This window comes from Podarcis cretensis (assembly GCF_951804945.1).
Source record: "Podarcis cretensis genome assembly, chromosome: 7".
Taxonomy (NCBI): Eukaryota; Metazoa; Chordata; class Lepidosauria; order Squamata; family Lacertidae; genus Podarcis; species Podarcis cretensis.
This window is the reverse complement of record NC_137176.1, coordinates 43128032-43145707: the sequence shown is the minus strand read 5'-3', so window position 1 is coordinate 43145707 and position 17676 is coordinate 43128032. Positions and strand designations below refer to the sequence as shown.

Below are 17676 nucleotides of genomic sequence, written 5' to 3'. Positions count from 1 at the left end.
CAAACTACTTATGTCTCACCATTTGTAAATGTTTTTTAAAACCCCTTGATTTTACTTAGAAAATGCCATTTTTAATTATTTTAAATTACAGTAACAAGCATTAGAATTTTCTCTGCTAATTATGATATCTTAAAGTTTTAGAACTGCAATCCAGAATGCAATATTCTAATTTGCATTCTGTAACATAATATTGAACATACTGAAGAGGACGAATATACATAACATTAGAGAAAGCGGAATACAAGGTCAGGGATTTGAGATCTGTGCCTTCTGTGAGAGTTGATAACTTCTATAGAGAAGGGAGTGGGGCTTGGTTACTGGGTGAATGACACAATACCAAATCCTTTGAACTATATTTGTTCCTTCTTGTTTACTATTGTGTTCCTGGGAGATAAATTTGAAGTGAAGAAGATATGACCTTATTTTTCAGAAGACCATGTCTTTAACTTTACAGCTTCTGAATGATAAATTTACCTTAAAAGATATATTCATTGTCTGTGTCTGGCTCCTGCTTACACGGAATTGATAAATAAATATTTCTGGTAAATACAAGGATTAGTGCTCTGATCTTTCCTGCAACTATTAAGATCAAGATGTTAGCTGTTCTTCCAGGTCACATATGAGACAGGAACTCTACCAGAGTCATAGTTCATGATGCCTTTTATACCAAACATTTGCCAGCTGCACCAATACCATGATCCATAAACATAAAACCACATAAAAGGTCCAGACTAGCACCCCAAATAAGGGCTAGTAAATTACTATCATCAGTGTAGGATGATGCAATCAGGCCTGGTTTCACTTCTCATCTTGGTTGCTGATGAAATTCCAGTCCTCCCCTGGTCATGTCAAAACTTGAAATGGATATTAAGTATCTTTGTTTGGAAAAGTATCTTTGTAGCCAAACTCCTTCAGAACCGATCATGCACACTGTGCAAATGGGAGACTTTAATGTATGACAAATTACTGCTTGATCAGGTCTTTTTCAAAGAGTCAAATTCCAAAGTATAGTGTTACAGCAGACCTTGCAAGAGTCAATATGCTAGAATAATTAAACTAGCCCCTTAGTTCATGAAAAATATTCTAGTAGGTTTGTCAGCAACCTATGCATAGGCAGTTTTCTTTAAAGCTTTATCATATTGATCTGGAATATACTTTGCAAAGGTCTAATATGTGTCTTGCTTCCTGAAGCACAGGAGAATGTAAAACAAAATGGGTTTAGCACTTAATGACATATAACAGTTCATATAAATAATGTATATACATGGCCATTCTCCAATACCCAGGAGACTGTCAGTCTAACTTTAATGTTGGAGATAACTATCTATATGTGTTCTTAGATTTATCGCTTGAATCCTAATGCATTTGCCAAAGGCATTAATATTTAAGAAGCTGAAAAATATTACATTGAGAGAAAATGAGAAAGGTTTACAGTTCTTCACATAGACACAGTCGCACACACAAAGCATCATAGCATGCTAAAGAATTCAGGAAATCATTTTCTGTCAGCAAAAGTCAGAATGGGCTTTCTTTGTTAAGGCAGCAATATCAAACTTCCCAGTACATAATGGTTTGAGAAGTTACCGATATCTAGAAAATCATCTGCTTCTGATAAGTTTTTAGAGCATATTTTTAGGACCGGTCTAATATTTGAAAATTCATGCTGACATTCTCTTATCTCCTGCAGCACACAAATAACAGACCCAGTTTCTGATACTGGAAATGTTTATATCCTTAAGGAATGCTTAGGCAGCTACATTTAAAGCACAAAGAACTTATTCTTAAAACCACCTGCTTATGAGGAGCTATGCTGTGCAGTGTAACACAAGATGCATTCATAACATACTGTATTTCCTATGGGAACTATAAACAACAATTACAGGATAAACTTCACATTGCCTCATGTTGAGAAGTGTTAATCTAAAAGCTGAGACACAAGAAGGCTTGTGTGTGAGTAACACTTGCAAGCATTTGAGAAAGATAACACCTTGCCTATTCTATATCTTTGTGTTGAATTGAATTAAGGCACCTTTCAAGATTGAGATAATAATAATAATAATAATAATAATAATAATTATTCAACATTCAGAAAACCTCGGTGTTGTATACTTTTTGTAATAAAGCAAACTAAATGGCACATATATTTTCTTACTTATTTCACAGTTTCTTCTGATACTGCTAACTGTGGCAAGAGCCCATGCAGGGCACTTACGTTGTGCTCTTGGGTCAGTGGATATCCAGCTCAGGCATTGACCACAGACTTTCAAATTGATTTTCAGTTTTAGGCACTAGGAAGCTGCTCTTTTAAGAAGGAATACTGAGATTCACAGGATGCTGAATCCTTCACCCAGTGTCAGATTCTGTCCTTATGCAGTTCAGTCACAAAGGACACCTACAGCCTTCACTACTTTTCAGAAAGTAGTTACCTTGTAGTAACATGAGACTAGCTTAATATCCCCAAATTGACTTCCTTCATTATCCATTTATTATTGCTAGTCAGCTGATCGGGCAACCTTTTAATCTTTTGGTTTTAATCATGGAGGGTGGGCACCTCTGTCTCTACCCTTATCCACTAGCAGTGGACATAGCTAACATGAGTGACTTAGGCTTCCACCCTGTACCTACTCAGTAAGCCCCATTGAACCTTACTGAATAGACATGCATAGAATCGAACTGTAAGGAGCCTGCAAAGCCAGACTAAAAAAAGTTCCTATCAATGACAACCTATTTATACACTTACAGATTTAACTTGGGCACATCTTAGGACTGCTGAAGCCACCTCTACTCAGCCAGTACCAAACTTCCAACACACTCAGTGATCACATCTGATTTATTTTCTAGTCTAATTAATTTAAACCTGGGGTCCTGAGCATAGCACCCATCAAAGCCACAACCCCTCCCAATTTTCATATATTTTTTTTAAATGGGGGGGGGTTGTTTAGTTTGGTAGGAGGATTGCCTTGGGGGAGAGTTCCTGTCTTTTCTTGTTTGTGTTTGTTTGGGGTGCATGTAGGTATATGTTTGCCTGTTTTGGAGGAGGAATATCACCAGTTTTTCTTCTGTAGAAATGGGTATTTTTGTGATACCTACTATAGTTTCTTAGATTTCCAAATACATCCCAAAAGGTTGGGGGCCGCTGATTTAAGCAGACAAGTCTATATTAGCAATTCTCTCATATTCATGCTGGAACTATCTGCCTCCATAAATTAAATAATTATGGGTACAGCTAATGGACTTTCAGACAATTTATTGGCTTAAAAAGTTTGAATCTACAGTTCTCCTAAAACACGTAAAAATTCTGAAACCACTAAACTGATAGTCTGGTTAATTATTCAAACAGCAATCTAATTCTAGTTATAAATTAATGATAGCCCAACTGCCCTGCACTGACTAGATTCAGTGCCTCAACAAAACGGCATGTGTAATACAGTCCTATACAACAGATCTACTTATAAGTAAGCACCTTTAAGTTTAGTAGGGCATACCCGGGAGCAAGTGTATAGAATTGAAGCCTTAAGGCTCAAGTGTTAACTGTAATTTGTTTTAAACTGTTTTTTTTAAAATGAATTTTATATTGTTGCAATCAGTCCTGAGAATTTATGGTGAGGGGCATGTCAGAAATCAAATCAATCATAATCACAGCCCTGTGAGGTAGACTAGGCTTTGTTAATATACATACATAGGCAGCAGTTCTTGCCAATAGATTGTGCAGGGCAGAGGGTACCAATTCACATACGGTGTACTGGGTTCAGGAAATCTGCAAATTTAACAAAGAAAATAAAATTAAAAAATAAAGACAGTGAAGTGAAATAAAGAAAAATAGTACATAAATAATACCAACAACAAAACAATCATCTGTACTCAATCTGAATGCAATAACCATCAGTGCATAGATAGATAGCTAGCTAGATAGATAGATAGATAGATGATAGTTAGATAATAGATAGATAGCTAGATAGATAGATAGAGGCCTGCAGTGCACTGTACAGAATCCTAGGCCTTCTTAATGCATTTGTATGGCTTTTTTGTGTGGCTTTATTATTATGCCTGCAGAGCATTGTGAAAAATCACAGCCCATACCAAGGCAAGTCTATGTCATTCAGAAGAACATTTTTTTCTATCTAGGGTAGGAATGGGGCAGAAATTTGATTCAGCTCACATTTAAAAGCGAACCTACCTAATTCACACTTTACAAAACAACACAAGAACTGAAACACAGCCATCCTTCAAAATTCATGTTTTTCCCGATTTTGGAATGCAATTCTCCAGTCACATAATGTGTACCAAAAAATCATATATTTGGGTGAAGTATGCATACCAATGTATACATTAGGAAAAATAGCATACAAAAATGCACTCCACAAACTAGTTAGGTGATGATTTAAGCTGTGTTGTTTCCAATTTGTACACTAGTCTGATACATTGAAAACTGTGGGTTTAGATCACTGGTATGAAATTCTTCTCATAAACTGTAAATCCCATTCATTGGAGGTTACCTGGAGTGGAATTGTATGGTTAACAATTCAACTCAGTAGAAAAGGGCTTTAGGAAAAAATAGCTCCAATTCTCAGAAACTCGAAATCATAATTAGTTTTTATTAGCTCTTGAAAGGGAATTATTTAGTTCTAAAAGTTCAGGTTCAAATGATGAAGGAAGTGGTCTAGTAATATTTTTAGTGAAGGGCAAGTATTACATAAACAAATGAGACTAATTCCCAGAAATTGTAAGACGCAGAGACAGAACAAATAGACAATTCACTGTGAGTTATAGACACTGTTTATTTGAAAGCGGAACCTCCGTTGCATCAGCAAGCAAACACAGCCTATTTTAATGGTTCAGTTTTAATGGAAGTGAGAGTAACACAGCTCGTTCAAGCAGTGATCTATGAAGTCATGTGAATTCAAGGACCTTATTTACTTTAAACTATGATGGGAACCATAGAAATGGTATACATCTGAACCCAAAGGCCTATTGTCTTGACTGTTAGCAAGAGCCTGTAAAAGTGTATGAGGTGTTGTAGGTGTGATTCCTTTTGTTCACAGGGCTTGCTACAGGATTAGCAGGGACCTTCAGAAGGTGATAGCATGCATGAGCTTCTTGGCCTTCCCTCAAGCACCAAGGTCTTCAAGCAGCCCCAGGGAAGACATGGAAGGCCTATTTTTACATTTTCCACAAAGGCTGGCCCTGCCAGGCAGCAGCATGAAGTGATGTGCTTTTGGTGGCATTAAATGAAGAATAGGTGAATAGTACAGTTATATTAGCTAGGGACCTGGGATAAGAGAGATTTGGGCTCTGCTGCAGACAGCAAAATATATTGGACCAATATTACCTGCCTCAGGCCAGGCCACTGATGTTCCTCAGAAACCAATGGTGTGAGCTCCCTGGCCTGGACTTCTTTTCTTACATCCTCCTCCTGCAGGCACACCGGTTTCCAAATAGCCCTGAGAGGTGGGAGACGGGCAGCCCCTAAAGTCACCTTAGTCCTCAGGGTCCTTAACAGCTTGGACACATGGTTACTCTTAAGATTATTTCACATTAATACAACAAAAACTAAGTTGCAATCTAAAATGCCTTGCTTAAGAGTTAAATGTTGGAAAACAGATACTCTTACAGTCCTAAACTGCTTTACTGAGAAATAATCGTTTCAAACACGAGACTTACATTTTGGTAAACGTGTGCTGATAATCTTACTGCTATAGCATACATTTTTAGATAGCTATTTTAAAACAGATGTTTACTTTACAGTAGAATGTAAATAACTGAAAGACATACATTTTGCACCAGCTAAAGCATTTGTTCTGTGCAGTAAGAATTTATTCTTTCCCATTTGAAAGCCAACAGTGCCACCTTTTGTTACTAAAGGCCTAGCACAACTACAATTCACCTTGAAAAATCAGGCTTGACATTCATTTACTAATGTGTGATTTCCTTTGTGTCAGGAAATTTCCAGATGCTTTATTTTTCTATTTTTTAGGGGTTTTCTATTCTTTGTTGTTTGCAAGTGTCTTCTAGAAACTGGGAAATGCCATTTTAAAAATCAACAATAGAAATGTTATTGAAATATTTCTATTTCATATACAACAATACCTTAATGTTAGGTACCACTGTGGTGGTCAGATAAAATTTCTGAATAGAAAGCAATAAAGTAAAGAGAGGATGGCATGAAAAGTTCACAGTTAGCTTGAGATGCATCAACTTTAATACGACCTCAATTAGTATAATACAGAATTACCTCAATGAGACTTGAAAGATGACTGAAATACAGATGGAGAAAATCTCATGTGAATCCAGACTTACTTGAAATAACTTGACGACTTTTTCTATGGCAGTGATACTGATAAGGCACCATTGTATGAGCTATCATCCAGCTGAGCTACTCCAGGTGGCTTATGGGCTATAAAACGAAGGTCAGAGTTGCTTGAAGAAGGAATTAGCTGCAGCTTCTGTGGCATGTTTGTTAAACATTGCACACATAAAATCACTTGCATTCATCTTGATTTGGACATGACACACTAAGTGCAGATTATGAGCTGGGCGTGTCTTCAGACCAATGCTGTATTTTTACTGTAAGGCACAGTTGCTCACTTTATAGCCCCAGAACAAGAGTAACTACACGGGAAAGTGAAAGTAACCTTGACAACAAACAAAGAGTAGAAACTTAGCTCCAACCCATACAGGGAGACAGTATTTTAACTCTATAATTTCCAATTACGTACCACAAATTCATTCCTCAGAACAATGCATTCTGGGCAATGCAGTCTAGGAGAGTGCCTGCAAGGCAGATGCTTTGCCATTACAGCTAGCCAATCTTTAAACAAATTACAGTAGTTAAAAGTTTAAAATGGGTGCTTAGGAGAACCCTGCAGTGATCTGAACAAGTAGGAAGTGTGTGTGATTTGACCTGGGCCATCCATCTCTTTGGGGACCTTCCTGGTGGTAGTTCAGCAGGGGTGCAAAAATCCTGTTTTATTTTACTAGGACTCTCAACAGCTCTTGACGTAACTGACTGCCTTACATTAACAACAACAACAGTTTTCATTATTGAATTTATATCCTTTCCTTCCTCCCAAAGCAGCCCAGGATTGCAAACACATCCAGAACTTAAAAAAACAATGTAAAACAGTTAAATCATTCTGAAAACAGTTACAGTAAAAAATAAATAAATCTAAAAACAGTGGAACCTCTACTTACAACCATAATCCATTCGGGAGGTCCGGTCATAACTAGAAACGTACATAAGTAGAGGTGACCTTTTTCATAGACGATGAAAAACACCCCCTAAAGCAGCAATTTAAGAAGAAGAAGAAGAAGAAGAAGAAGAAGAAGAAGAAGAAGAAGAAGAAGAGAAGAAGAGTTTGGATTTGATATCCTGCTTTATCACTACCCTAAGGAGTCTCAAAGCGGCTAACAATCTCCTTTCCCTTCCTCCCCCACAACAAACACTCTGTGAGGTGAGTAAGGCTGACAGACTTCAGAGAAGTGTGACTAGCCCAAGGTCACCCAGCAGCTGCATGTGGAGGAGCAGGGAATCGAACCTGGTTCACCAGATTACGAGTCCACTGCTCTAACCACTACACCACACTGGCTCAAATATTACTGTTTAACGAGACAATAGATTTTACTGTTTAACAAGACCATAAAAACACAGATTTTACTGTTTAACGAGACCATAGATCCATAAATTGAAGGCAATAATCAATGTACTGTACTATAAAATAAATAAGACAGTATGGTAGATTTTAAAAAAAATATTTTTTCTTACGTGAACTGTGGGTGGGTGGCCTTACCTGGCTACAAGCTGGGGGTGGGGCATGGGTCAGTAAAGAGCTGATTCACTTCAGCCAGGGTCACTTTTTTTCCCCTTGCCTGGCCAGGTTCTTCTCTGGATTTCCTCAGGTTAGTTCCTTGGCAGGCTTTGGTGCGCCCTGCTGTGCCTCTTGCAGGTGGCACCTCTTCCACAGCTTTGGGGGTGGGATGGGGGCCCTCTCCCTGGCAGCAGAGACCTCAGCGCTGCTCCGCAGCTGGCAGGGTGAGCTCCTGCAAACCGGAGGCCTCTCCCCGGCGGCGGAGGCCCCAGTGCTGCTCCACAGCCGGCCAGGCGAGCTCCAGGCTGCTGGCAAGGCCTCTATTCGTATCTAGAGGAAAGTTCATAAGTCGAAGCACCTACTGAAGGTCGTAACTGGAATCATACATAAGTAGAGCCGTACGTAAGTCGGGGTTCCACGGTGCACTTTCATGCAGTGATTCACGGGTTGCACGGAATAGTATTCTTCAACCACCAAAGGCCTAGATAAACAATAATTTTTTTCAAATTCCTCCTAAAAGTTAATAATGGGTACTAGTGGACCTTAGTTGGGAGGACATCCCACAACTGGGGAACAACCACTGAAAAGGTCCTGTCACAGGTCAGCGCCAATCAGGCTTCCCCCAGTGGCAGCACAACCAACAAGGTCTTACCTGCTGAACACAGGGTTTCATATGGTTGTTATTGGGCTTTGTTGGGTGCCTGAGTCCCAAGCCATTTAGATAACTATATGCTAGTACTTCCTGCCAACCTAGTACTTCCTAGTACTTCCTGCCAACCTAGTACTTCCTGCTAACCTATATGCTAGTACTTCCTGCCAACCTAGCAGTTCGAAAGCACCTCAAAGTGCAAGTAGATAAATAGGTACTGCTCCGGTGGGAAGGTAAACGGCGTTTCCGTGCGCTGCTCTGGTTCGCCAGAAGCAGCTTAGTCATGCTGGCCACATGACCCAGAAGCTGTACGCCGGCTCCCTTGGCCAATAAAGCGAGATGAGCCCCGCAACCCCAGAGTCGGCCACGACTGGACCTAATGGTCAGGGGTCCCTTTACCTTTACCTTTTATGCTAGTACTAGCACCTTGAGCATTCTGCACTAGTAGCAGCCTCAAGACCATCTTCAATGGCAGTCCTACCTAGAGGACCTTTATAGTAGTCCAGTTGGGAGGTCACTGGAGCATCGACAACTGGTGCCAGGATATCCTGGCTCAGGAACAGCTATGTTGTCTGACTATGGTGTGGAGTGCCATTTAAAACTGGTGCCATGAAGAGAGCAGTTTATGAAAAATTCCCTCATATTCTTGGAGTCTATGCACTTAAGAGATTAGACATGAGAGCAGTTTAAACAAAGGATTTAGGCAAGAATGCATTGCTTCAGGACAAGTTTCCTCTAAAATGCTTTTATGACTAATCTTCAAATTATTATTGGAGAGTTTAAAGAGCAGTTAGGGTATTCTGGGATCAGCTTCTGAAAATGATACTCTGGGGAAAATTGTGTGTGTGTTTATTCTCCTGAATCCCAGCCTAAGATACTATTCATACAAATTGCTGTGGCATGGATGGGTACCCATGCTACAGCAATAAAAAATTGTAACTGGTAATCACATAGATTGAGTGGATTATATGGTGACTTCTCATGCCATTTACCCCCAGGAAGCTACAACATTTCATACTAATTAACTTTTAAAATCTATTTTTTTTTCCAATTCCAGCCTCAGAATACAATTCAGCATGGAATAAACATGTATTTCTTCTGCTATAGTCTTATTCAGAAGCTATTGCTCACACTGAGACCAATGGATAAATGGAGCATAGGGCTACATGAACTAGCCATGCCCCTGACTAGGTCCACCCCCTGTGTTGAGGGACATGTCTTTTCTTTTCTATCGATGTATTGATGGGTTACTTCCGGGTTTTGGCGCTCATGCATGCGCAGAAGCGCTACTGTGGGTTGCGAACGTGCCTCCCGCACGGATCACGTTCACAACCCGAGCGTCCACTGTACTCTGAAGTAATCATTACATGCCCAGATGTCTGGGGGCAGAGCTTATTTAGTGAAGCCCTAATCACATGCTGATAAGTAGGGCTTATAGGTCTTCAGAAAAGTGCATCCACAATCTGACTGTGCTATCTTATTTGCCATAAAGGTGCTGGATTGTAGTCCTCCCCACTTCACTAATTACATCATTAGACAGATCACTAAGACTGCCTGCTTTTACTTGATGCTGGGTAAAGAGACAGACCAGGGCTTCTAGTAGTATACAGACACCATTCTGACCCAGATGGTTGCCGCCATCATTCCCAAGTGCCCTCTCCTACATGGCAGAACCCATGCAGATGCCTGATGTTCCAAGGTGGCAATACAACAGCCTTCTCAATCTGGCCCACAGACGGTCCAGGAATCAGCTTGTTTTTACATGAGTGGAATGTGTATTTTTATTTAAAATGCATCTCTAGGTTATTTGTGGAGCATAGGAATTTGTTCATTCCCTCCCCACCCAAAAAAAAATACAGTCCGGTCTCCCACATGGTCTGAGGGACTGTGAACCGGCCCACAGCTGGAAAAGGTTGCTGACCCCTGCTATAGAGCAAGACTATTGCTCTAGCTACAGAACTAGAGCAATAGTCTTGTCTTTCTTTACAGTGGTACCTCAGGTTACATACGCTTTAGGATACAGACGCTTCAGGTTACAGACTCCACTAACCCAGAAATAATACCTCAGGTTAAGAACTTTGCTTCAGGATGAGAACAGAAATCATGCTCCGGTGGCGCGGTGGCAGCAGGAGGCCCCATTAGCTAAAGTGGTGCTTCAGGTTAAGAACAGTTTCAGGTTAAGAACAGACCTCCAGAATGAATTAAGTACTTAACTCGGGGTACCACTGTACTGTATTACTATTACCAACATCGATTTGCCAACTTAGATTTGGTTAAATGTTACATACGTATTTTGGAAAGGGTAAAATATTACCGTACTTATGCCCTTCATTATTTGTGTTGCAGTATTTTGTCAGTTATCTCTTTCTCTTACATTTAGACCGATTATCATTAATTTCCTGTGCTTTCCCTCATTTTTCTGCCATTAACTGTTCCTTAATTTGAAGTGCAGTTTTGAACTGTTGACCTTCATATGATTTAATTTGATTTCCACAATTGCATCCTGGAGAAAACTTAGCTGTGCCAATCTTCAGCAAATGATCGATTTGTGTAGAGTAAACATTCATTAATGCTTTATTATTTAGAATGTTCAAATGCATATTAGTATATTTTCTCTCTTACCTTGACAAAATGAAGTAGGATTTTTATTTTTAGCTCGTGTATTTAGATTACTAAGAACTAGCTTTGTGGACTAGAGTCCACTTCATTAGATGCATTTAGTGCTATTCTGAGTTGCATCTTTGTGTGACACTCTCTCTCTCTCTCTCTCTCCCTCTCTCTCTTTTAGAGGGAGGCAGATGTAAACACTGAGGTCAGAAGAAAATGAGATGCAGAAATGTACAGAGCCAGTGTGGTGTAGTGGTTAGGAGTGGTAGACTCGTAATCTGGTGAACCGGGTTCACTTCCCTGCTCCTCCACATGCAGCTGCTGGGTGACCTTGGGCTAGTCACACTTCCTTGAAGTCTCCCAGCCCCACTCACCTCACAGAGTGTTTGTTGTGGGGGAGGAAGGGAAAGGAGAATGTTAGCCGCTTTGAGACTCCTTCAGGTAGTGATAAAGCGGGATATCAAATCCAAACTCCTCCTCTTCTTCTTCTTCTTCTTCTTCTTCTTCTTCTACAGACAGTGATAATTCCATGAAAGGTAGCCATTCTCCAAAAAGGCTTATGTTTGTAACACAGAGATCCTGGCATTTTTAAGTCAATTAACACATATACTGTACTGTTATGAAAATTAATTGCTTCAGTTCAGTCCACAAGTAATAGCATTACTTGCGATTCTTGGTAATTTAGCAGTTTCATGTTTTCTCTTTGTTCCAGCTTGGTCACCTTAAGGTCAGTAATAGAGTGTCCTGGGAGGATGAAATGTCCCCCCACTGGCTTTTTGGTGCTGCCATTTTTTAAATGTCAGATTTGTGTCCATTATTTCATGTAGAGACTGTCATATTTGTCCTTTGCAGAATGCAGAAGGGTGTTGCTGGCAGGTGATGGCACACAACACATTGGAAGATGAGAAAATAAATGAACCCCTGATGTTGTGGATGACATTATTAGGTCCTGTAATTGTGTTGCCAGAGCAGATATGGGACAGAACTGGCACCTGAACCTGCCATGCGGTCTGGTCCAAGTTATGTGGCCTGTTGTTGCTGATGAATGTGTTTTAATTTGAGGGACTGTATGTTACTAAATACAGGAATGTCACCCAAGGCCTGTAAGAGAGAAGTGTTATGGTTTTAATTAGGAGCTGTCAGTGACGTGTTGTAGTCTCTCATGTCTTCTAGGTTTGTCATGTAGAACTGCACAAGTGCCTCCTATCTGTGAGTCCAGGTGATGATGTTTCTCAGATAGAGGAATTTTGGGAGGAGGATCTGGGAAAGTGTCAGCCATGAAGATGTTGGCATCCTTTAGAACCAATGGCATGCCATTGATCTGTCCTACCCAGAAAGAAAACCTGGTGTCAGCAAGTGATCTCTCCAAATAAATAAAGATAAGAAGTGACCTAGTGGGGGGGGATGTTTCTGTAATGGTAGAACTGCATATTCTACCATTCTTTATTAGCAAATTGCATAGAAGATCCCAAGTGCTGCAAAACCTGCCTTCATGTCTGGCCATCCCAACATTATAACAAAGAGCATAATGAGCGGGTTTCATGGCATGCACTGAGAAATGTAGTGTCAGAAAAGTAGCTTTTACCATCTACTCTCATGTCTTTAGTTGGCACAGAGGCTGCTGGGTCTGTTGACCTCAGGTAATAAGAGCCACTTACTGAAGCCATTTAAATCTCAGATTCTTCCACACAATCAGAAGAGTGTGGTTTCAAAAAGGCCAGACCTCTCCGTATGTGCACTCAACCACATCAGTATATTTGCATTGCAATTGAGAGTGAGAATGTGCAGTAACTACTACCATACCAGAGATGGCCAACAAAACAAAAAGATAGGCAACACAGTGGGTGGAGGCTGATCACTTTCAGGGCGGTTATATGCTGTGGCAATAAACATCCAAGTGCTTTAATAGCTGGGGAGGGCCATTCAGCCTGTAAAAAGGGTTTGTAGTAAATGGCTGTATTTGCGAAGGAGGAGGGACCGCCTGAGGAAAGGCAGGGTTGTCCCTGCCGCTGTCTCAAGGAGAGAGGGGGTTGCTTAGAGGAAACGAGGATCCTGCGCGTGTGTGTGTCCACACCACATACACACACGTGTGTGCGTGCGTGCGTGCGCGCCTTGGCCCCCTTCCAGACCTTCGGTAACCTCGAGCTGCGTGGTGGTGGGCTTGCGCTGGGGTATTTACGGTAAGGTAGCCACGGCGGCGGAGGTCCGTGTCAGGTGATCTGAGGCGAGTTGCCGCTGGCGCTGCCGCCCAAACGAAGCCGCTTGCCCGGAGGAGGAGGGCAGAGAGGCGAAGAAAATGCAACATGGCCCAGCAGCTGCAGCAGCAGCAGCAGCGGCGGGGCTGTGAGGAGGGGCTGCCTGGCGCGCCCTCCGCGGCCCTGACGCGCGGGGACCGCGGCAAGCGCTGAGAGCCGCTGCCTGCCGGACGCCTTCTTGCGCTCAGCTGGTGGGTTCCGCGAGACATGGGGCTGTGCTACAGCCTGCGCCCGAGGCTCTTCGGCGACTCCGGAGGCGGCTCCATCTCCAGCGCCGCCGCCACCACCTCAGAGACCGAGCAACAGCCGCCGCCGCCGCCGCCGCCCACGGCGGAGCCCCTGGCCCGGCCGCAGCCGCCCCTGCCCGGAGCCCCGGCCGCGGGAGGAGAACGAGGAAGGAGCGCGGGGAAAAGCGGCGGCAGCGGCAGCATCTGCAGCGGCGGGGAGGCGGAAGGCGGCAAGGCGCGCGCGGTGGAGCTGGACGGGCCGCTGCTGCTCCTGCAGAACGGAGCGGGCAACGGGGCGGCTCCCGCGGAGAAGCACAAGGGGCGGCAGCGGCAACGGGGGCCGTCGCCACCCCTCGCAGCTGCCACGGCGGTGGCGGCGCCCCAGGCCAAGCCCGAGTCGGGCTCGGCGGCGAAGCAGCAGCCGCTGGCGCTGCAGAGACCTTGGGAGAAGCTGCGCCTGGAGGAGCGGGAGGCGGAGAAGGAGGCGAGGCGCGTGAGCAAGAGCATCGACCGGGCGCTCAAGGAGCAGAAAAGGGAATACAAGCAGACGCACCGCCTGCTGCTGCTGGGTACGTAGCGCCCCCGCCCTGCCTCGCCTCGGCGCGCAGGTTGGGCTTCGGCGGCCCCCAGGGGTGGCCCCGTGGCAGTAGCGGAGGGGGGTAGCCCCGGGGCAGAGGGCGCTCTTCAGAAACCGAGGGGTGCCTGCCAAACCTCGAGCCTTCCTTCTCTTAGCAACTCTTTTCCTACCTCTTTATAAAAACATCTTTTCTCGGGTTTTGTACATCCCTCCTGTACTGATTTCTTGCATTTGTCCAATCCCTTTTACGTGTTTCTGTCTTCCCTCTGAATTCCCGGCTCTCTCCTCCCTCTGCATCCCAGTTCTCCGGCTCTCCTCTCCTCCAAATGACCTAGCTTCGTCTCTTCTCTTCAGTTACGAAAGTGGTACTATAATGTGGAACAGGAGGTGTTGCTTCTGAGCAGGAGTGTAGAAATCATAACGTTTCTCTGCTTCTCCTTGTGCCTGTGCCTGCTGTATTGCTATAATAAAAAATAAAAGCACATTTGTGTTGGTGTTTCAAGACTGCGAACATGTTTCGCTGCTAATAAATAAAAAATGTTGCAGCTAGAATCTATTAATGAGGATGTTTCCTTTTTGCTACTGGACACAAGTGCTTCGGCCCTTTGGAGATGAGGTGGTATGATTTTATGACTCAGAGTGAGCCAATGGAAATGCAAGACAATAATGGACTAGGTAATTATGGAAAGATGAGGAATTTATGAACACTACATAGAAGGATTAAAGCTACAATTTATAGCCTCTATTTATAGCCCTAAAACGCTGAAGAAGATTGGAAGAGAGTTTTGAGAATACATAGTGTTGGATTCTTTTACATCTTGTTCTTCAGATTTGCCTGTAGAATAAAAAGTATGTGTTAGAAACAGAGAGCAATACTCCAGCAGAGTTTAATAGAGGTACCTCTGGATAAGCATCAAGTTGTTGTGAAACTAACTCTGGTATCTCTAGCAAAAAGCTCACTGTTCTATGCTGTGTATGTAAAGTGAAAGGTTTTTTTTCAGAACTGCAAAGAAACCTGACCTAAAGTTTAGCAGTAGACAAGACCTATATTTTGCAGAGAATTTATCCGATGGCATCAGAGTAGGCCTTGGCAGAAGGGGGTGTGGGTGGGAAAGACCCCATGTGAAGTGTCTGAATAATCAAATATTCTCGAATTGTAAAAGGTAAGTTCTTTTTCTGAATAATATCAAGCACTTGTTGCTGATTTCTAAATTAATAATTATTAGTTCTCTAGAGCCTCATTATAACTGCTGCGTTTACAGTGTTAATACTCTAGGGATAGTTAAGTGAAACATCTGATTTCCTTGAAGAAATAAATTATCTGGTTTATTCTTTTGAGTAGCAAATGGGTATTTGCATTCCTGAGGAATCCCAAAGTAAGATTAGAACTCCTTAATTTCTGTTACATATAGAATGGTATGTCTTACCATTGAACAGTAGCTAGATTGTACATTACTTTCTTCTATTTATCCAGAATTGCATATAACCAGCAGATTTCCCCATAAACGTTAAGAAGGAAATAGATATGTTAAAAATACTTCAACTTGCAAATGTGCCAGAGGTGACTGCCAAAACAGGATCTGTTCTAAAAATAAAGCATAGGCTCTGTTATTGTCTGGAAGTTTGTAGTACACACAGTAGTACTCATTAGCTGGTAACCAGAAAAATCCTGACAGTCGGTCTCTGACTAGTAATAGTTTCAAAGTGTGATTCTTTAAGCACTTAACTTACACTGTGAAAGCCAAGCAAATTAAAAATTGAGATGGCTGCTCCACTGCTGCTTTGGAGAGTTGTGAAAGGGTATGTGATGCAGCCAATTATGTGGATGATGGATAAGTCAATAGAGCAGGTTTAGAATTAGCCACACAGCTGATTGATGGAAAGTAAGACTTTCTCCAAGGTTAGCAGCTAACTCCATAATATGGTCTATGCCCCAGTAGTAGTGTGTGTGGTGAAGTACAGCAGCCTTCCTGACACCAGCTTCAATTACATGGTTGGGATGTGGCAGTGGCAATATTGGGGCTGTGCGGTTGCACAGGTGGGACCACTGGATTGGCCCTGCCCCATATAAACAACAGTGACACCTATGTCAGGAGGGCAGCTCCACCCCACCACATGCACTACCACCACCATATCCAGTATGTGTCTTTAAATGTATGTTTCACTCCAAGGAGGAAGAGAGAGCATATTGGACTGTCCTAATTAATTCTGGGATAATAATAAATAATAATAATAATAATAATAATAATAATAATAATAATTTTTATTTATACCCCGCCCTCCCCAGCCAAGGCCAGGCTCAGAGCGGCTTACAAGCAATAATAAAAACAAGTTGAATGAATACAACTTAAAAACAAAATTAAAATACAACATTGAAATATTGAAATATTAATATGTAGCCTCATCGCAGGAGGAGAAGGAAAAGAGAAAAGAAAGAGAGGGAGGGAATCAAATTGGCTCCACGCCAAAGGCCAGACGGAACAACTCTGTTGGGATGGTGTTGGAAGGCTGCATTAAAGGATGGTAAGAACAGTGGCCTACCTGTCCATCCACACTGAATCCTTGTTTCACATGGAGACTGCCATGGCAGCTGCATAAAAGCAAGAATAGTTGCCATTAGTGCAGTACTACTGATAGCTGCTTCTGCTGCCCCTGCCTGTCTTCTGGAAATGATGTTGCTATGGAGCAGCCACTTAGTGGGAGATAAGGGTGTAGATGGAAAAGGAATTGAATGTACCATTGGAATGTGGTGGAGAGGACTGCTTCTTCCCTGGTGGCAGAGGTGGGGGGGGCAGCAGAGGTGGGTGCTACCACTTGAGTTTCTGCTGTTCAAGACCAGTCCTTCACCCTGCTTCAGCAGTGGGTTGGGCCTGAGTCCTCTGGTAATCTTACTTGCTTTAGAGTCAGATTCTGCATGTTGACCAAGTATTATAATGATACATATATGCAGTATATGTGATATTGTTTAGTGTTAATATTCTCCAAAATTCACCTTTGTTTTTCTTTTATGTGTGAGACACATTTTCTTTTACCAACCTTGTTAGAGTAACTGCTTTTGCTCCCTGAGGAATTACAATGGAATGGAATGTTGTGGCTAATCCGTTTCTGATGTGGAAAATGTTTTTTGATAAGATAATGAGTTTGAACCAGTCTCTTAGTTGAACTAGTTACCATGTTATGCTTGGAAAATAATTTCCCTGTTATCTGATTGAATGGTGCTTTCTTCTCATTTGACAATGTGTGGCAGGGTATAAATATCTTTGCTGCAGGCAGCTTAATTGGGATGCACCTACTCTTTGTGGTGCATAATTACTGAGCATGTGTGGAAATGTCTTTGAGAGACAGATGTGTGGCCCTATTCAAGTGGCAGGAGATGTGAACAAGATGACTTTCTGGTCATAATAATAATAAATATCTTGGTGTATATATATTATGGAATATCTGAAATCTGGTGCATGTTGGTATTCACATAATAATAATTTAATTATTTATACCCCGTCCATCTGACTGGGTTTCCCCACATGTGAATGTTGGCTTTCATGTATACTTTTGTGAA

At 42.2% G+C, this 17676-nt stretch overlaps 1 protein-coding gene across 5 annotated transcripts in view; it reads left to right on the top strand.

Annotated features, from left to right (window-relative positions):
* Positions 1 to 17676, top strand: part of GNAL (G protein subunit alpha L) — a 172619-nt gene that overhangs the window by 40000 nt on the left and 114943 nt on the right. The window contains exon 1 of one of the 5 annotated variants that reach the window (XM_079982952.1): positions 13509 to 14112. The exons of the other annotated variants lie outside the window; for them this stretch is intronic. Coding sequence (XP_079839078.1) covers positions 13524 to 14112 — 589 coding nt within the window. The 5' untranslated portion in view covers positions 13509 to 13523. Of the gene's footprint in view, positions 1 to 13508; positions 14113 to 17676 lie in introns of those variants that run through there. 5 annotated transcript variants of the gene reach the window in all.